Source organism: Balaenoptera acutorostrata, chromosome 8, assembly GCF_949987535.1.
Source record: "Balaenoptera acutorostrata chromosome 8, mBalAcu1.1, whole genome shotgun sequence".
NCBI lineage: Eukaryota > Metazoa > Chordata > Mammalia > Artiodactyla > Balaenopteridae > Balaenoptera > Balaenoptera acutorostrata.
Genome location: NC_080071.1, coordinates 99120470 through 99142085, shown reverse-complemented (window position 1 = coordinate 99142085; position 21616 = coordinate 99120470). Strand labels below are relative to the sequence as shown.

Here is a 21616-nt window from a genome sequence, read left to right as displayed (position 1 = left end):
AATGAATGGTTCTTTAGAACCTAGGGGCAGGACAGGAATAAAGATGCAGATGTAGAGAATAGACCTGAGGACACAGGGAGTGGGAAGTGTAAGCTGGGATGAACTGAGAGAGTGGCATGGGCATATATACACTACGAAATGTAAAATAGATAGCTAGTGGGAAGCAGCTGCAGAGCACAGGGAGATCAGCTCAGTGCTTTGTGACCACCTAGAGGGGTGGGATAGGGAGGGTGGGAGGGAGGGAGATGCAAGAGGTAGGGGATATGGGGATATATGTATACGTATAGCTGATTCACTTTGTTATACATCCGCAACTAACACAACAATGTAAAGCAATTATACCTCAATAAAGATGTTAAAAAAAAACACTCATCAAAGTGGGTATAAAGGTAACACATCTCAACATAATAAAGGCCACTTACGACAAACCCACATTCAGCCTAATGCTCAATGGTGAAAAGCCAAATGCCTTACTGCTAAGTTCAGGAAAAAGACAAAGACGCTTCTATTTAACATAGTATTGGAAGTCCTAGCCACAGCAATCAGAAAAGAAAAAGAAATAAAATGTATCCAAGTTAGAAGGAGACAGGTAGAACTGTCACTATTTGCAGATGACATGATATTTTATTTAGAGAACTCTAAAGTTTACACCCCAAAACTATTAGAACTAATAAAGGAATTCATCAAAGTTGCAGGATAAAAGATTAATATACAGAAATCTATTGCATTTTTAAACACTAATAATGAAATATCAGGAAGAGAAAGTAGAAAAAAAATACCTTGTTAAAAATCTCATCTAAAAAGAAACCTAGGAATAAACCTAACTAAGGGAGGTGAAAGACCTATATAATGAAAATTATAAAAATTGATGAAGGAAATTGAAGGTGGTTCAAAGAAATTGAAAGATATTCTGTGCTCTTGGATTGGAAGAATTAATATTATTAAAATGACCATACTACTGAAAGCAACCTACAGACTTAATACAATCCCTATCAAAATACCCATGATATTTTTCACAGAATTAGAACAAATAATTCTAAAATTTATATGGAATCACAAAAGACCCCAAGTTGCCAAAGCAATCTTGAGAAAAAAGAACAAAATTGGAGGTATAGCCCTACCAGACTTCAAACTATACTACAAAACTACAGTAATCAAAACAGTGTGATATTGGCACAAAAACAGACACATAGATCAATGGAACAGACTAGAAGCCCCAGAGGTAAACCTACTCACCTACAGTCAATTTATGACAAAGCAGGCAAGAATATACAATGGAGAAAAGACAGTCTCTTCAACAAGTGATGCTGGGGAAACTGGACAGCTACATGTGAAACAATGAAATTAGAGCACTCCCTCACACCATATATAAAAATGAACTTAAAATTGTTTAAAGACCTAAATGTAAGATATGACACCATAAAACTCCTACAAGAGAACATAGGCAAAACATTTTCAGACATAAATCGTAGTAATATTTTCTTAAATCAGTCTCCCAAGACAAAAATAAATAAATTAATAAAAACAAAAATAAATAGTACCTAATCAAACTTAAAAGCTTTTGCACAACAAAATGAAAAGACAACCTACAGAATGGGAGAAAATATTTACAAATGATGGAACTAACAAGGGATTAATATCCAAAATACACAAACAGCTCATACAACTCAATATTTAAAAAAACCAAACAATCCAATCAAAAAATTGGCAGAAGACTTAAATAGACATTTTTCCAAAGAAGACATACAGATAGCTAACATGCACATGAAAAGAAACTCAATATCACTAACTCTTAGAGAAATGCAAATCAAAACCACAATGAGATATCACCTCACACCTGCTAGAATGGCTGTCATCAAAAAGTCTACAAATAACAAATGTTGGCCAGGATGTGGAGAAAAGGGAACCCTTGTACACTGTTGTTGGGAATATAAAATGGTGCAGCTACAAACTACTCCTGTATAGCACAGGGAATTATACCCATTATCCATTATTTGTAATAACCTATAATGGAATATAATCTGTAAAGATATTGAATCTCTAAGTTGTACTCCTGAAACTAACACAATACTGTAAAACAACTATATTTCAATGAAATACATATATATAAAATAATAGCTTTGGACAATATGTAACAACACTGATAGTATTTATAATATACAATTACATAAAAGAAATATAAAATGACATTTACTATGAGCACAAAAATGTAAAACTACATATTACATATGGGAGAAGGCCAGAAGGGAATACAGGTAAATGCCAGTAGATAGTAATAATTGTTGTAAAATCATTTTTCCCCTTCAATTTCCAAATTTTTAACAATTTATTTACTTTGGCTTGGTAATAGTAAAAACAGTAATCAATTCATGACAGATGAATTGGTCATGTCAGACAATTCAGTCTGACAATATACTATATTTAATCCATATCAGATCTTATGTGCTATTTTATAATAAAAGGAGCATTCATTCAAAGTTTTCTGGGATTTGAGATTCAAAACCATGCTATATTTAGATAAGGGAATGAGAAAAGGAGTGAAGAAATGGGGGAGGCTGTGTGAAACATTGTTTACTTTTTCTATGAAGAAAACTAGCATATTAGAAAAATTCATTCATCTTTAACTTGGCAGTTTTGTTTGTTCTATGTCATTTAAAATGTATAAACAATTTATTCCTCTCACTTGGAGGCCTCAGGTAGCAAGGGGGTGGAATTCCTCAGTGATGACAGGGGGAAAGCAGCATCAAGAAGTATCCTGCAGAGTTCCAGGGCTGCAGCTACAAGAGGAGGCTCAGAATCCCAAACATAAGGGTCAGGGTGCCACCAGAATGAAGTCTGCTTTCTCTATTTTTTGTTGTTTATTCCCTCTGTTATAGGATTATTGTTAAAAGAGAACAAAATCAGAGCTGGGGAGGATGGCATAGTAGGAAAACTCTGAGCTCACCTCCTCCCAGGGAAATACCAAAATTATAACAATTTACAGAGCAACAACAATCAGTAAGAAAGAATTGAAGGCAGAAAAGATCTTCTACAACTAAAGATATGAAAAAGTAACCACAAGATGGATAGGAGGGGTGGAGATGCAGTATCCCCTGAGTGGGCAACCACAAATGGAGGATAATTACAATTGCAGTGGTTTCCCCCAAAAGAACAAGAGGTCTGAGCCCCACATCAGGCCCCCCAGCTGCACCAGGAAGATGAGCCCCCAGAAGGCCAGTGGGGCTTACTTTCAGGAGAGTCAGAGAGCTGTGAAAAATAGTCTCCATTCTTAAAGGGCATGCACAAAATCTCACATGCTCCAGGATCCAAGGCAGAAGCAGTAATTTGAAAGGAGCCTGTGTCAGACAGACCTGCAGATCTTGGAGAGCCTCCTGGAGAGGAAGGAGGTAACTGGAGCTCACCCTGGGGACATAGATGTGGGTGGAAGCACTTTTGGGGAGCTCACTCTACCATGAGGACATTGGTGCTGGCAAACATCACTTTGGAATCCTCCTTCCAGCTTATTAGCACCAGGACCCAGTCTTACCCACCAGCCTATTGACAGCAGTACTGGGACACCTCAGGCCAAGCAACCAGCTGGGTGGGGACACATCCCCACCCACCAGCAGGCCCACAGCCACCCAAGGACACAGCCCCACCCACCAGAGGGCACAGAACACGGACCCACCCATCAGTATACCAGCACTAGCCCCAGGACCACTGTGGACTGTTGGGATCCAGCCCCACTCACCAGCAGGCCAACACCAGCTCCAGGACACCCAGGCCTTACAGCCAGAGACATTGGTAAGCAGCTCCACCAAAAAAGTGAGAGCCAGCACTTACCCCAGAATGCCCAGGGCCCTGTCCCTGCCCACCAATAAGCCAACACCAGCTTTGGAACAGCTGGGGCCCCTCAGCTAGCCACACCAGTATTTGGCCCCACCTACCAAAGAGCCAACACCAGCTCCAGAACCCCCTGGGCTCTGTAGCCAGAGACCCCAGGATCGAGCTTGGCCAACCAGCAGACTGACACCAACTCTGGGACCCCCAGGGTCCTGAAGCCAGAGACCCCAGCACCCTGGTATACCCACCAGCAGGATGACACCAGCTCCAGGAGCCTCCCAGGCCCAGCCCAGCCCACCAATAGGCTGACACTAGATCCAGGACCCTTGGCCTTTTTTTTTTTAAGAGAAGTAAGCCTCTATTTTCTTATTTCACAAATAAAGCTGGCTGAGTTGGTTACTTTTTGGTGATTAGTCAAAGAGACTAACTCCCATGTCTTCATCTGGCTCCTCCGACCCTCCATTTGCTTCAGCTTTGGCTGTGACTGTGGCAGCAGTTGGAGCAGCAGTGGTTGCAGCACTAGCCCTACAACCATTTGGGCTCCGCAGCCAGCCACCTTGTGACCCAGCCCCACCCATCAGCTGCCAGAATCCTTTGCAAAAGGCAGGGCCTGGCAACCAGCCAGACCAGGGGCCAGCCACCCCACCAGACCACCCACAATAGTCAGCCCATCACAACAGAAGGACCCACAGAGCCCACATAGGGGGCACCCCTAGAGTAGTTAGCTCTGGTGACCAGAGGGGAGTGCCCTGCTGAGACATATAGAATATTTCCTCCATAAGGCCACTTCTCCAAGATACAAAAATGTAACCATTCTACCTAATGCATAGAAATAAAAATAGAGAATTAGGCAAAATGAGGTGACAGAGGAACATGTTCCAAATGATGGAATAAAATAAAACACCAGAAGAACAAAGCAAAGTGGAGTTAAACAATCTACCTGATAGAGTTTCCATGGAAATGACCATAAAGATGCTCGACAAATTCAGAAGAATGGATAAACACAGTGAGAAGTTTAACAAAAACTTAGAAAGTATAAAGAAAAAACAAACAGAGCTGAAGGATACAATAACTTAAATAAAAAAATACACCAGAAGGAGTTTTGCAGCAGATTAGATGATACAGAGGAACAGATCAGTGAACTGGAAAAGTAATAAGAATCATGCAAGCTGAACAGAAAAAAGAAAAAAGAAAAATTTTTTAATGGAACAGTTTAAGGGACTTCTGGGACAACATCAAGCACACTAACATTCACATTATAGGGGTCCCAGGGGAAGAAGGAAAGAGAAAGGGGCAGAGAACTTATTTGAAGACCTAACTGCTGAAAACATTTCTAACCTGGGAAAGGAAACAGACATCCAGGTCCAGGAAGCACAGAAAGTTCCAAAGAGAATCAACCCAAAGAGATCTACACCAAGACACATTATAATTAAAATGACAAAAATTAAAGATAAGGAGAGAGTAATAAAACCAGCAAGGGAAAAAAACTAGTAATGTATGAGGAAACTCCCATAAGGCTATCAGCTGATTTTTCAGCAGAAACTCTGCAGTCCAGAAGGGAGTGACTTGATATATTAAAAGTGATGAAAGGGAAAAACCTACAACCAAGTATACTATACCTGGCAAGGCTTTCATTCATATTTGATGGAGAGATCAAAAGATTTACAGACAAGCAAAATCTAAAAGTTTAGTACCAGCAAACCACCTTTAAGGGACTTCTCTAAGCAAAAAAGGAAAGGCCACAACTAGAAATATAAAAATTACCAAAGAAAAAAATCTTATTGGCAAAGGCAAGTATACAGTTAAAGTAGTAGATCAACCACTTATAAAGATAGTAGGAGTTTACAAAAACAGTAAAATCATCTATGTCTGCAGTAAGTAGTTAAGGGGTACACAAAACAAAAGGATGTAAAATCTGATGTCAAAAACAGTAAATGTTGAGAAGAAGTAAAAATGCAGGGTTGTTAAAAAGCATTCAAACATAAGAGGTCAGTAACTTAAAATAAGCATGTATATATAGATAGATAGATAGATTGATAAACCTTTAGCCAAACTCATCAAGAAAAAAAGAGAGAGGGCACAAATCAATAAAATTAGAAATGAAAAAGAAGAAGTTAACAGAAATACAAAAGATCATAAGAGATTACTACAAACAATGAAATGGGCAACCTGGAAGAAATGGACAAATTCCTATAAATGTACAACCTTTAAAGACTGAATCAGGAGGAAATAAAAAATATAAACAGATAAATTATCAGTAATGAAACTGAATTAGCAATTTTTAAAAACTCCCAACAAACAATGGTCCATGACCAGATGGCTTCATGGGTCAATTCTACCAAACATTTAAAGAAGCATTAACATCTATCCTTCTCAAACTATTCTTAAAAACTGCAGAGGAAGGAACACTTCTGAACTCTTTCTACAAGGCCAGCATCACCCTAATACCAAAACTAGACAAAGATAGCTTCTTTTTTTAAAAAAAGAAAATTACAAGCCAATATCACTGATGAACGTAGATGCAAAAATCCTCAACAGAATATTACAAACCAAATTCAACAATACATTAAAAGGATCATACATGATGATCAAATGAGTTTTATCCCAGGGGTGCAGGGATGGCTCATTATATACACCACCAAAAAACTACTCGAACTCATCAATGAATTTGGTAAAGTTGCAGGATATAAAATTAATATATAGAAATCTGTTCATTTCTTTATACTAACAACAAACTATCAGAAAGAGAAAGCAAGAAAACAATCCCATTTACAATTGCATCAAAAAGAATAAAATATCTAGGAATAACTCTAAACAAGAAGGTAAAACTATAAGATGTTGATGAAAGATATTCAAGGTGACAAAAACAAATGGAAAGGTATATTGTGCTCAGGGATTGGAAGAATTAATATTGTTAAAATGACCATACTACCCAAAGCAATCTACAGATTCAGTGCAATCCCTATCAAAATACCAATAGTATTTTTCATAGAACTTGAACAAATAATTCTAAAATTGGTATGGAAACATAAAAGACCCCAAATAGCCAAAACAATCTTTAAAAAGAGCAAAACTGTAGGTATCACACTCCCTGATTTCAAACTATACTACAAATCTACAGCAAGCAAAACAGCATGGTACTGGCACACACAAAAAAGATACATAGCTCAATGAAACAGAAGAGATAGCCCAGAATGAACCCACACTCACATGGGCAATTAATCTATGACAAAAGAGTCAAGAATATACAACGGGGAAAAGATAGGCTCTTCAATAAATAGTACTGGGAAAATTGGACAGCTACCTGCAAAAGAATAAAACTAGACTACTTTCTCACACCATATACAAAAACAAATTCAAAATGAATTAAAGGCTAAATGTAAGACACGAAATCATAAAACTTCTAGAAGAAAACATAGGCAGTATGCTCTTTGACATCCGTCTTACCAATGTTTTGGGGAATATGTCTCCTCAGAGAAGGGAAACAAAAGCAAAAAAAGAAAAATGTACACATCAAACTAAAAACCTTTTGCACAGCGAAGGAATCTATCAGCAAAACAAAAAGGCCACCTATTTAATGGGAGAAGATATTTGCAAATGGTATATCAAAATAAGGGGTTAATATCCAAAATATAGAAAGAACTCATACAGCTCAACATCAAAAAAAAAAAAAAAGACAACCAATTAAAAACATGGGCAGAGTACCTGAATAGACAATTTTCCAAATAAGACATATAGATGGTCAATAGACACATGAAAAGATGCTCAGCATCACTCATCATCAGGGAAATGGAAATCAAAACCACAATGAGATATCACCTCAGACCTGTCAGAATGGCTATCGTCAAAAAGTCTATAAATAACAAATCTTGGCAAGGATGTAGAGTAAAGGGAACCCTCATACACTGTTGGTGGGAATGTAAAATGATGCAGACACTATGGAAAACAGTATGGAGGCTCCTTTAAAAACTAAAAATAGAACTATTATATGATAACACAATTCCACTCCTGGGAGTATATCTGGAAAAAATGAAAACACTAATTTGAAAAGATATATGCACTCCTATGTTCACTGCAGCATTAGTTACAATAGTCAAGATATGGAAGCAACCTAAGTGCCCAAAAATAGGTGACTGAAAACAGAAGATGTGGTATATATATATATACACACACATATACATACAATGGAATATTACTCAGCCATAAAAAAGAATGAAGTACTGCCAATTGCAGCAACATGGATGGACCTAGAGGGTATTATGCTAAGTGAAATAAGTCAGAGAAAGACAAATACTGTACGATTTCACTTATATGTGGAGTCTAAAAAACAAAACAAATGAACAAATATAACTAAACAGAAAAAGAGTCACAGATAGAACAAACTGGTAGTTGCCAGAAGGAGGGGTGTGGAGAGAAGAGAGAAACAGGTGAGACAGATTAAGAGGTACAACTTCCACTTACAAAATAAATGTCACAGTATTAAATGTACAGCATGGGGAATACAGTCAATAACTAAGTAATATCTTTGTATGGTGACAGATCGTCACTAGACTTGTGGTGATCATTTTGAAATATATAGAAATATTGAATCACTATGTTGTGGATGAGGAACTAACGTGGTATAGTAGGTCAACTATACTTCAAAAAATAAACAAACTCAGAAAAGATCAGATTTGTGGTTACCAGAGTCAGGGGCTTGGGGAGGGGGAATTGGATGAAGATAGCCAAAAGGTATGAACTTCCAGTTACAAGATAAATAAGTGCTAGGGATGTAACATACAACACAATGACTATAGTTAACACTGCTGCATGTCGTATATGAAAGTTGTTGAGAGTGAATCCTAAGAGCTCTCATCACAAGGACAACAATTTTTTTCTATTTCTTTAATGTTGCATCTATATGAGATGACAGATGTTCACTAAACTTATTGTGGTAATCATTTCATGATGTATGTAAGTCAAATTATCATGCTGTACACCTTTAACCTGTACAGTGTTATGTGTCAATTATATCTCAATAAAACTGTAAGTAAAAAAAGAAGATAAAATCATGACTGCCATATAGATGTGACATGAATACATACCAAATATTTTATTTAACTCATTAATTATAGGAAACCAATAAGAAAAAGAAACCATACATATATGGGCAACTAGAAATGTTGAACTGAATTGAAAAATCAGTGTAAAACTGGACAGTTCATTCCATCAGACACACTTCAAATTTATTTCTTGGGATGAGAATCATTTGCATTGTCATCAGTTTTCAGATCAGTTGTAAACAATGAGAAGATATAGATAACCTAGGAGGGCTCCATACATAGTTTTCTATAGATAACACCAGTCATCTTTTTGGTCCATTTTTCCTTTCACAATTTTTCTCTCCTCCTCTCCTCTACCTTTGTGGCAGGCAGCTTCTGACATGCCTCCAGTGATCCACTCCAGGTGTTCACACCCTTGTGTGATCCCATCCCCTTCAGTATGGGCCCACACAGCAAAAGTGATGGGGAGTTACTTCTGTGATTAGGTTACAAAGAACTGTCTCTGATGCTTGCCCTGATGGAGCAGGCCTCCTGGCAAGGGACTGAGAACCTCAGTCTATCTGCCCGGGGGGAACTGAGCCCAGTCAACAATCACACAGACGAGTTTGGAAGCAGACGCTGCCCACTTGAACCGTGGTCAGCCCCAGCTGACCACTTGTTCTCAGCCTGTAAAAGACCCTGAGCAGAGGATCCAGCTAAGCCATGCCCAGATTCCTGACTCACAAAACTGTGAGAAAATAAACATGTGTTGTTTTAAGATGCTGAATTTTGGAGTTTGTTGCATGGCACTAGATAACTTAACACACTCTTCCTTCCTGCTTTCTGTGTTACCTATACCCTGATTTTAATAGCTCTAAGAAAATACTCACTAACCAGTTTGTACACAGGTGATGTAACTGATCTGATTTCTATTTTTATTATCTTTTGGATTTACATTAGCCGCATTTCAGAAGTAGCATTCATTCAAAACAGGCCAGGAAAGTGATCTAATGCTGGAAAGATTCTTGCAGAATATCTGGACATTTTTCCCACAAAAAATGTGAGAGAACTATGCTCAAGGAAATCCAGTATTTGTGAATTCCACATTCACAAGATAAAATTGTTTTAAACTCACCTCCACTCCGCGAAGAATGAGCCAAAATCCTGGTCCACAGGAGCCCAGCAGCTCTGCCCAGCTGCCCCACTGGGGTAGGGGTTCAGGGAGTCTGCCTTGCTGTCTCCCTGCTGTGGCCTATGGTTGCTGGTGTTGAGTCCCCCCAGCCCCGGCCCTCCCAGGCCAGCACTCATGGGAGCAGATGTCTGATGTATCTCCATCTCCAGCACACCAGAGGTCAGCCTGCCATCTTTGTTCTCTAGGTGCATGTTTCTGTTGCCACTCTTCTCACTAGAGTCAGCCAGAAAGAAACCACTGTTGATAAAAAGCAAACTGTGAATATCACTTTTATCTTGGGGAATTCATACTACTGAATGGTACAGTAGAAACACTTCTTATAACAAGGCCCTTCCCATGTTTCAGCATCTAATATCATATGGAAAAAAGTGTATGTTCATCTCCAAGAATGAATATTTTAGCACATTTCACACTAGCAGTGAGCTAACTATTCAACAACAGAGCATTAGTTGGGTAAATTGTGATATGTGCATAGTAGGAAATACTATGCAAACATAAACATCCTCTAGAGATACTGACATTGGGAAATGTTTAAAATATGGTAAACACCATTGATACACTGGGATATATCTCTTGAAATAAATAAGTACGTAGAATATACACAGAACAGAAAACCAAAAAGACACAGCCTCTAAAATATGGCTACCTTTGTGTGGTGGAGGTACAGATGATTCAGGCTTTCTCCTTTGTCTTTGTCTAGGCTACAGCTTTAACGATTTTTGCATCTAGAAAATTAATACTCTTGCAATGAGAAAATAATAATACCTATTACAAAAACGAGAAAAATCACTATTCTTGCAAGGTTATGGTGTCCTGCTTTGGGGATTATGTTTTAATCCATTACCATTTTATTTGTTTACAGTTGGGTGACGTGAGTACAATTCATGGGTCCACCACTCCTTGTCACCCAATTCACAGAGACTCACAATGCCCCATGATCACAAATTCTGGAGGACGCAGGATGTGTGGGAGTCCAAGCAGGTACAAGGTCAGTGTGTTATGTCTACAACTGAGTAAGTGGGGGCAGGGTGTGCTCACAGCCCAAAAGCCCGCACTTTCTGATGGAACAAGAATTTACTTTAAATACAGGAAGTCAACAGCTTTTGAAGAAACCCGAATGACCAAGGAAGTCCTACTATTTTCTTATTGCTATGATTTCCCTACTTTTTTTTTTCCACACACACACACTGTATTTTATTTTTACAAGAGATAAACAGACTGACACCAAGCATTGTACATGGATGACCACAACAAAAGCAACAATGATTGCAATTACCAAACATGAAACACACTCATACTATGTCATAATATTGACATTCAGTCCAGTAATCCTCCACTGTAACAGCTCCTTTACTTTGCAGTGAAAATTGATTTGTATATTCTTTGCCTCTGAGTCCTTGTGGGATTTTTTTTTTTAATTCAGACATAAAGTCACAAAAATTATACTCATCCTCATCAGTTCACTCAGTCGATTTCCCTACTTTTAACCCACCACTTACATTGAAAAGATGACTTACTCATCAGTAAGCAGACGGCAGAGATTGTTGATAGAATGTACTTGTATCAAAAGACAAAACAAAAATATTAGAGTTAGTTTCACGCAATGTTTCCATTACCCGGAAATGTAACATATGCACATTTGAACTACACATTGAAAACACAACTTGTGTGACTTCCGTGATTCCACCTACAAGTTAAATGCTCTCATATTTGTATTTTAAACTGATGTTGCACAATATACAGATGAACAATAAAATTTATGCTAATAATTTAAATTTTTAATTTTTCTTTACTTAGAATAGCAATTTAAAACACCATGACAAGTCGAGACTGTGGAAGAAAAGAAAATCTTTTATATTGTAGGATTGTTAACGGCACTTTTTCCTGCCTTTTGAACAAGAGGCCCCACATTTTCATCACACACTGAGTCCCACTCTCTCCCTTTAACAGAGTTATCCTCTTAGCTCTCCACTGCCATCTTCTCCCCTCCCTAATGTACTCCAGCTGCCATTGGAATACACCACCCAACCTTTACTACACTGACTACTGTCTTCCTGGCCATGCCCCACCTTCATTCTTCGAAGATTTGGGCCCCAGCTTATGGTCTCTCTCTCTCTCTCCCCATCCCTCCCACCCACTACTACACTTGCTGTTATTTTTTGGCTTCACCATCTACACCCTGGGCTCTAAGTTTTGTGAGCGCCTCTCCAGCACTTGCCTGCTCCCACGTCAGCCAACACGTCCTCACTCCCCTTTCCCAGTTGAGATTCTGTGGTAAAGCAAACACACTCCTTTTACTTGCCTCCTCTTACATTATGTCAAGTTCACCTGATATATGAGTTTTCTATTACTGCATAATAAATTACCACAAAATAAGTAGCTTAAAATAATACATATTTATAATCTCAGAGTTTCAGTGGCTCAGGGGTCGCTGGGGCAGGCTTAGGTGGGTCTTCTGATTAGGCTCTCAAGTGTCATTGGGCTGGGAATCAGCTTCCAAGATCACTCAGTGCTGGCAGAATTCACTTCCTAGTGGCTGCAGGACTGAGGACCCAGCTGCTTGCTGGCTGGACGCTGGAGGCCACCCTCACTTCCTACAGGCTTCCTGCAGCTCTTTGCCATGTGGACCCCAACATGTCTGTTCACTTCATCAAGGAACAGCAAGAGTCTCCAGAGCGAGTCAACTAACAAGGAAGAATTTCATGTAATGTAGCCGTCAAAGAGTAACATCCCATCCACCACCCTTGCCATATTCTATTGGTTGGAAGCCAGTTAAAGGTCCCAGTCTCACTCAAGGGCAGGGGATCATCACACAAGAGTATGAATACCAGACAGTGGGGATCATAGGGGCCACCCTGGAGTCTATCTGCCACGTGGCAAGACCCCAACCTGACTTGCCCACTCTGAGCCACCACTTAAGTGGCTGAATGTGGCCACGGAGAACCCTGGATGCAGGGTTCTCAGTTGGCCCCAGCACTGCCCAGCAATCCTACTGCATCTCCCAAGTCAGTTTTCACTCCTGCTCTCCTCCACCTCCCTCCTTAAATCCCTATATACCTTCCCTCCTTTCTAGTCTCAGCTACTGACTTTGCCTCTTCCTTCCTTCACTGAAGGAATCAGCCAAGGTCCAAGAAGGAAATGGAAGCTGCTCTGAGTACATAACCACAGAAGCTGGTTACATGGGAGGTAGACATGCTGAGAAGCTAACCAGAGGCAAAAGTACCCAGGCTTCCAAGGACACGCTTGCCTGCAGCCCTACTGGGTACAATGGAGCCCACCCACTCTCACCTGTTCAGACTGCTTCGTTACATATTTTCCTCCTTCTCTCCTAAATCATTCAGGCTAGCATGCAAACATACTATCAACACTAAAAAATTACATCTCAGGATTTGTGCTCCCAGGAACATAGAGTAAAATTACTATTCCCGCTTCTTCCTGCTAAGTACGATGAAAAACCTGACATTTTATATAAAACAACCGTAAGAAGACTCTGAAAGGTGGACAGAAGGCGGCAAACAAGTTAGGGACCCAAGAAATGACACAGCAGTGAGGCTGTGTCCTTGGATTTTTATCATGTCTCATATATCCCAGACAGGGTGCTGAAGATGTCAGCAACCTGGAAACACCAACAGATATAGACCAAAAAAGCCCCAAGAAAAGCCTGCCCTCTCTAGCCAAAGGAATATGAATGTGGCAGCCTAGTAGGGTAGAAAACTTTTAGACACTACTCAACTGCAGCTAAACACTGTAGACCCACATTTACCCAGACAGCAAAGGACAAGTGGTGAGCCTAAACTCCCAGCCTCACCAAGCTGTAATAAGGGGCCTGGTCCCCCACTCCCACTGGGGTGGTCAGAGAAGGAAAATAGGGAGCTGGGACATTCATCTCTGCTGGGTGCTAGGGAGTCCAACCTCCTCCTTATGCACACCCCCCACCATGTAGGTGGTGACCAAGGGTGGGGAACCTGAACTTCAGCCCCACCTTGCAGTAAGAGAAACACCTCCTTGATGAGGTGTCAGAGCAGGCCAAGTAGACAGAACTTTCACCACTGCAGTAGTGAGGCCACGTCACAACTGTGTCCCTGGAGGCCACATGAGGAGCAGTAATGAGGTGACCTTATCCCTCCCATCCAGGAAGGTATCAGCAGAGGCTCAGTAGGGAGCCAGATCCCCCACACCACCACACAGAAATAACAAGGAATCCTTCCCTACCATGATATCAACTGAGGCCAAGTGGGGAACTTGGATTTCTAATCTCACCTGGCAGCAATGAGGCAGTACTAGGCCCTTCTGCTGGAGTGGTGTCAGAGGAAACCAGCTAAACAGAAAGTTTAAATAAGTATTAGAGCCTCATAATACTTGAAATGTGCAAGTTTCAATCAAAATCCCCTGTTACAGTGATAACCAAGGAAATATCAACTTGAAAGAAAATAGATGACAACACTAAGATGACAAGGATGTTGGAATTATCTGACAAAGAGTTTTAAGACACCCAAAATGAAATGGTTCAACAGGCAATAATAGAGACACTTGGAACAAATGAAAAACTAGAAAGTCTCAGCAAAGAAGAACAAAATGGAACTGAAAAACACAATAGCAAAACTAAAAATTCAATAGATGGCTCAACAGCAAAATGGAGGAAACAGAAAAGAACTAATGAACTGGGAGTTAGAACAATAGAAATTACCGAATAAAAACAAAAGTGGAAAAAAATTAACAGACCCTCAGAGACGTGTGGTACTATAACAAAAGATATAGTCTTCATGTAATGAGAATCCCAGAAGGAGAAGAAAAATACTTTGTAGCTGAAAAAGTCTTTGAAGAAATAATGGCTGAAAACTCCCCAAATTGGACAAAACACATATATCTACACATCAAAGAAGCTTAGTAAAACCCAAAGAAGATAAACCCAAAGAAACCTACACCAAGATATACTGTAGTCAAACTTTTGAAAACTAAAGACAAAGAAAAAGTCTTGAAACCATCAAGAGAAAAATGAAGATGTACTTACAGGGGGAAAAAATTCAAATAACAGAAACCATGGAGGCCAGAAGTGGCACCATATTTTTCAAGTACTGAAAGGAAGAACTGTCAACCCCGAATCCTTTATCTAGTGCAAATATCCTTCAGGAATGTAGGGGAAATCAGGACCTTAGATGAAAGAAAACTGAGAGAATTTGTTGCCAGCAGACCTATCCTAAAAGAATGGCCAAAGAAAGTTTGCTAAACAAAAAAAGAAAGATTAAGAGAAGAAATTTTGGAACATCAGGAAGGTGAAAATAATAATGGAAATGGAAAAATAAGAGCAAATACAATACATTTTTTCTGTCTTTTGGAATTTTGCACATTATGTTTGATTTTTGAAGCAAATATTGTAACACTCTCTGATACGGTTATCAATGTATGTAGAGGAAATATTTAAGACAATTTGTCACAAATTGGTGAGATAAAGAATGGAGAGGGACATGGGACCGTCAAGATGATGGAGGAGTAAGACACGGAGACCACCTTCCTCCCCACAAATACATCAGAAATACATCTACACGTGGAACAACTCCTACAGAACACCTGCTGAATGCTGGCAGAAGACCTCAGACCTCCCAAAAGGCAAGAAACTCCCCACGTACCTGGTTAGGGCAAAAGAAAAAAGAAAAAACAGAGACAAAAGAATAGGGATGGGACCTGCACCAGTGGGAGGGAGCTGTGAAGGAGCAAAGTTTTCCACACACTAGGAAGCCCCTTCACTGGCGGAGACGGGGGTGGGAGAGGGGACGCTTCGGAGCCATGGAGGAGAGCACAGCAACAGGGGTGCGGAAGGCAAAGCAGAGAGATTCCCGCACAGAGGATCGGTGCCGACCAGCACTCACCAGCCCGAGAGGCTTGTCTGCTCACCCGCCGGGGCGGGCGGGGGCTGGGAGCTGAGGCTTGGGCTTCGGTCGGATTGCAGGGAGAGAACTGGGGTTGGCGGCGTGAACACAGTCTGAAGGGAGCTAGTGCGCCACGGCTAGACAGGTGGGATTCCGGGGAAAAGTCTGGAGCTGCCGAAGAGGCAAGAGACCATTATTTTGGGGTGAGTGAGGAGAGGGGATTCAGAGCATTGCCTAAATGAGCTCCAGAGATGGGCATGAGCTGCAGCTATCAGCGCGGACACCAGAGACGGGCATGAAATGCTAAGGCTGCTGCTGCAGCCACCAAGAAGCCTGTGTACAAGCCCAGGTCACTATCCACACCTCCCCTCCCGGGAGCCTGTGCAGCCGCCACTGCCAGGGTGCCATGATCAAGGGACAAGCTCCCCAGGAGAATATACAGTGCGCCTCAGGCTGTTGCAACGTCACACCAGCCTCTGCCACCACAGGCTTGCCCTGCATTCCAATTATAAATACCGTACCCCTCCCCCCACCAGCATGAGTGAGCCAGAGCCCCCTAATCAGCCACTACTTTAACCCCATCCTTTCTGGGTGGGAACAGAAGCCTGAGGGCAACCTACATGCAGAGGTGGGGCCAAAACCAAAGCTGAACCCCAGGAGCAGTGCAAACAAAGAAGAGAAAGGGAAATTTCTCCAAGCAGCCTCAGGAGCAGCAGATTAAATCCCCACAATCAACTTGAGGTGCTCTGCATCTGTGGAATACCTGAATAGACAATGAATCAACCCAAAATTGATGCAATGGACATTGGGAGCAACTGTAGACTTGGGGTTTGCTGTCTGCAACTGACTTGTTACTGATTTTTATGTTTATCGTAGTATAGTTTTTAGCACTTGTTATCATTGGTGGATTTGTTTATTGGTTTGGTTGCTCTCTTCTTTTTTTATTACTTTTTTAAAAATTATTTTCTTTTTTTCATTTTAATTTATTTTTTCTTTCTTTTTTTCCCTTTTCTTCTGAGCTGTGTGGCTTACAGGATCTTGCTGCTCCAGCATGGTGTCAGGCCTGAGCCTCTGAGGTGGGAGAGCCAAGTTCAGGACATTGGACCACCAGAGACCTTCCGGCACCACATAATATCAATTGGTGAGAACTCTCCCAGAGATCTCCGTCTCAATGCTAAGACCCAGCTCCACCCAACGGCCAGCAAGCCCCGGTGTTGGACGCCCCATGGCAAACAACTAGCAAGACAGGAACACAACCCCACCCATTAGCAGAGAGGCTGCCTGAAATCATACTGAGTTCACAGACAGCCCAAAACACACCACCCAACGTGGTCCTGACCACCAAAAAGACAAGATCCAGCCTCATCCACCAGAACACAGGCACCAGTTCCCTCCACCAGGAAGCCTACACAACCCACTGAACCAACCTTACCCACTGGGGGCAGGCACCAAAAACAAGAGGAACTACAAACCTGCAGCCTGCAAAAAGGAGATCTCCAAACACAGTAAGTTAAGCAAAATGGGAAGACAGAGAAATACACAGCAGATGAAGGAGCAAGGTAAAAACCCAGCAGACCAAAGAAATGAAGAAAAAATAGGCAGTCTACCTGAAAAAGAATTCAGAGTAATGATAGTAAACATGATCCAAAATCGTGGAAATAGAATGGAGAAAATACAAGAAAGGTTTAACAAGGACCTAGAAGAACTAAAGAGCAAACAAACGATGAGCAACACAATAAATGAAATTAAAAATTCTCTAGAAGGAATCAGTAGCAGAAGAATGGATAAGTGACCTGGAAGATAAAATAGTGGAAATAACTACTGCAGAGTGAATAAGGAAAAAAGAATCAAAAGAATTGAGGACAGTCTCAGAGACATCTGGGAAAACATTAAACCCACCAATACTCGAATTATAGAGGTCCCAGAAGAAGAAGAGAAAAAGAAAGGGACTGAGAAAATATTTGAAGAGATTATAGTGGAAAACTTCCTTAACATGGGAAAGGAAATAGTCAATCAAGTCCAGGAAGCGCAGAGAGTCCCATACAGGAAAAATCCGAGAAGAAACTCACCAAGACACATATAAATCAATCAAAAATTAAATACAAAGAAAAATATTAAAAGCAGCGGGCTTCCCTGGTGGTGCAGTGGTTGAGAATCTGCCTGCCAATGCAGGGCACACGGGTTCAAGCCCTGGCCTGGGAAGATCCCACATGCCACGGAACAACTAAGCCCGTGTGCCACAACTACTGAGCCTGCGTGTCTGGAGCCTGTGCTCCGCAACAAGAGAGGCCGCGACAGTGAGAGGCCCGCGCACCGCGATGAAGAGTGGCCCCCGCTCGGCGCAACTAGAGAAAGCCCTCGCACAGAAACGAAGACCCAACACAGCCAAAAATAAATAAAATAAATAAATAAATTTATATAAAAAAAAAAAGCAGCAAGGGAAAAGCAACAAATAACATACAAGGGAATCCCATTAAGGTTAACAGCTGATCTTTCAGCAGAAACTCTGCAAGCCAGAAAGGACTGGCAGGACCTATTTAAAGTGATGAAAGGGAGAAACCTACAACAAAGATTACTCTAGGCAACAAGGATCTCATTCAGATTTGATGGAGAAATTAAAACCTTTACAGACAAGCAAAAGCTAAGAGAATTCAGCATCACCAAACCAGCTTTACAACAAATGCTAAAGGAACTTCTCTAGGCAGAAACACAAGAGAAGGAAAAGACCAAAAATGGCAAACCCAAAACCATTAAGAAAATGGTAATAGGAAAATACATATCGATAATTACCTTAAAAGTAAATGGTTTAAATGCTCCAACCAAAAGACACAAATGAGCTGAATGGATAGAAAAACAAGACCTGCATATATGCTGTCTACAAGAGACCCACTTCTGACCTAGGGACACATACAGACTGAAAGTGAGGGGATGGAAAAAGATATTCCATGCAAATGGAAATCAAAAGAAAGCTGGAGTAGCAATTCTCATATCAGACAAAATAGACTTTAAAATAGACTATTACAAGAGACAAAGAAGGACACAACATAATGATCAAGGGATCAATCCAAGAAAAGATATAACAATTGTAAATATTTATGCACCCAACATAGGAGTACCACAATACATAAGGCAAATGTTAAAAGCCATAAAAGAGGAAATTGAGTAACACAATAATAATAGGGGACTTTAACACCCCACTTTCACCAATGGACAGATCACCCAAAATGAAAATAAATAAGCAAACACAAGCTTTAAATGACACATTAAAAAAGAGGGGCTTAATTGATATTTATAGGACATTCCATCCAAAAACAGCAGAACACACTTTCTTCTCAACTGCTCAAGGAACATTCTCCATGATAGATAATATCTTGGGTCACAAATCAAGCCTTGGTAAATTTAAGAAAATTAAAATCATATCAAGTATCTTTTCTGACCACAACGCTATGAGACTAGATATCAATTACAGGGGAAAAAATCTGTAAAAAATACAAACACATGGAGGTTAAACAATACACTACTAAATAATCAAGAGATCACTGAAGAAATCAAAGAGGAAATTTAAAAATACCTAGAAAGAAATGACAATGAAAACACGACGACCCAAAACCTATGGGATGCAGCTAAAGCAGTTCTAAGAGGGAATTTTAGAGCAATACAATCCTACCTCAAGAAACAAGAAACATCTCAAATAAACAACCTAAACTTACACCTAAAGCAATTAGAGAAAGAAGAACAAAAAACCACAAAGTTAGCAGAAGGAAAGAAATCATAAAGATCAGATCAGAAATAAATGAAAAAGAAATGAAGCAAACAATAGGAAAGATCAATAAAACTAAAAGCCGGTTCTTTGAGAAGAGAAATAAAATTGGTAAACCATTAGCCAGACTTATCAAGAAGATAAAGGGAGAAGACTTAAATCCATAGAATTAGAAATGAAAAAGGAGAAGTAACAACTGACACTGCAGAAATACAAAGAATCATGAGAGATTACTACAAGCAACTCTATGCCAATAAAATGGACAACCTGGAAGAAATGGACAAATTTTAGAAAAGCACAACCTTCCAAGACTGAACCAGGAAGAAATAGAAAATACAAACAGACCAATCACAAGCACTGAAATTGAAACTGTGATTAAAAATCTTCCAACAAACAAAAGCCCAGGACCAGATGGCTTCAGAGACGAATTCTATCAAACATTTAGAGAGGAGCTAACACCTATCCTTCTCAAACTCTTCCAAAATATAGCAGAGGGAGGAACACTCCCAAACTCATTCTACGAGGCCACCATCACCCTGTTACCAAAACCAAAGATGTCACAAAAAAAGAAAACTACAGGCCAATATCACTGATGAACATAGATGCAAATATCCTCAACAAAATACTAGCAAACAGAATCCAACAGCACATTAAAAGGATCATACACCATGATCAAGTGGGGTTTATCCCAGGAAGGCAAGGATTCTTCAATATATGGAAATCAATCAATGTGATACACTGCATTAACAAACTGAAGGATAAAAACCATATGATAATCTCCGTAATGAAGAAAAAGCTTTTGACAAAATTCAACACCCAATTTATGACAAAAACTCTCCAGAAAGTAGGCATAGAGGGAACTTACCTCAACATAATAAAGGGCATATATGACAAACCTACAGCCAACATCTTTCTCAATGGTGAAAAACTGAAACCATTTCCTCTAAAATCAGGAACAAGACAAGGATGCCCACTCTCACCACTATTATTCAACATAGCTTTGGAAGTTTTAGCCACGGCAATCAGAGAAGAAAAAGGAATAAAAGGAATCCAAATCAGAAAAGAGGAGGTAAAATTGTCACTGTTTGCAGATGACATGATACTATACATAGAGAATCCTAAAGATGCTACCAAAAAACTACTAGAGCTAATCAATCAATTTGGTAAAGCAACCAGATACAACATTAATGCACAGAAGTCTCTTGCGTTCCTATACACTAATGATGAAAAATCTGAAAGAGAAATTAAGGAAACACTTCCATTTACCACTGCAGCAAAAGGAATAAAATACCTAGGAATAAACCTACCTAAGGAGACAAAAGACCTCTATGCAGAAAACTATAAGACACTGATGAAAGAAATTAAAGATGATACAAACAGATGGAGAGATGTACTGTGTTCTTGGATTGGAAGAATCAACATTGTGAAAATAACTATACTGCCCAAAGCCATCTACAGATTCAATGAGTCCCTATCAAACTACCAATGGCATTTTTCACAGAACTACAAAAAAAATTTTCACAATTTGTATGGAAACACAAAAGGCCCCAAATAGCCGAAGGAATCTTGAGAAACAAAAACAGAGCTGGAGGAATCAGGCTCCCTGAATTCAGACTATACTACAAAGCTACAGTAATCAAGACAGTATGGTACTGGCACAAAAACAGATATGTACATAAATGGAACAAGATAGAAAGCCCAGAGATAAACTCACGCACATATGGTCACCTTATCTTTGATAAAGAAGGCCTCTTCAATAAGTGGTGCTGGGAAAACTGGACAGCTACATATAAAAGAATGAAATTAGAACACTCCCTAACACCATACACAAAAATAAACTCAAAATGGATTACAGACCTAAATGTAAGGCCAGTCACTATAAAACTCTTAGAGGAAAACACAGGCAGAACACTCTATGACATAAATCACAGCAAGATCCTTTTTGACCCACCTC

At 40.0% G+C, this 21616-nt stretch overlaps 1 protein-coding gene across 8 annotated transcripts in view; it reads right to left on the bottom strand.

Annotated features, from left to right (window-relative positions):
• OCA2 (OCA2 melanosomal transmembrane protein) overlaps positions 1 to 21616 on the bottom strand; it is a 281194-nt gene that overhangs the window by 248527 nt on the left and 11051 nt on the right. For 3 of the 8 annotated variants that reach the window (XM_057550707.1, XM_007182887.3, XM_007182889.2), the window contains exon 2: positions 9979 to 10248. In XM_057550707.1, the coding sequence (XP_057406690.1) occupies positions 9979 to 10226 (248 nt within the window). In that variant the 5' untranslated portion in view covers positions 10227 to 10248. Of the gene's footprint in view, positions 1 to 9978; positions 10273 to 11534; positions 11593 to 21616 lie in introns of all 8 variants that reach the window. The other 5 variants (XM_028166717.2, XM_028166718.2, XM_007182886.3 and 2 more) reach the window with 4 other exon arrangements.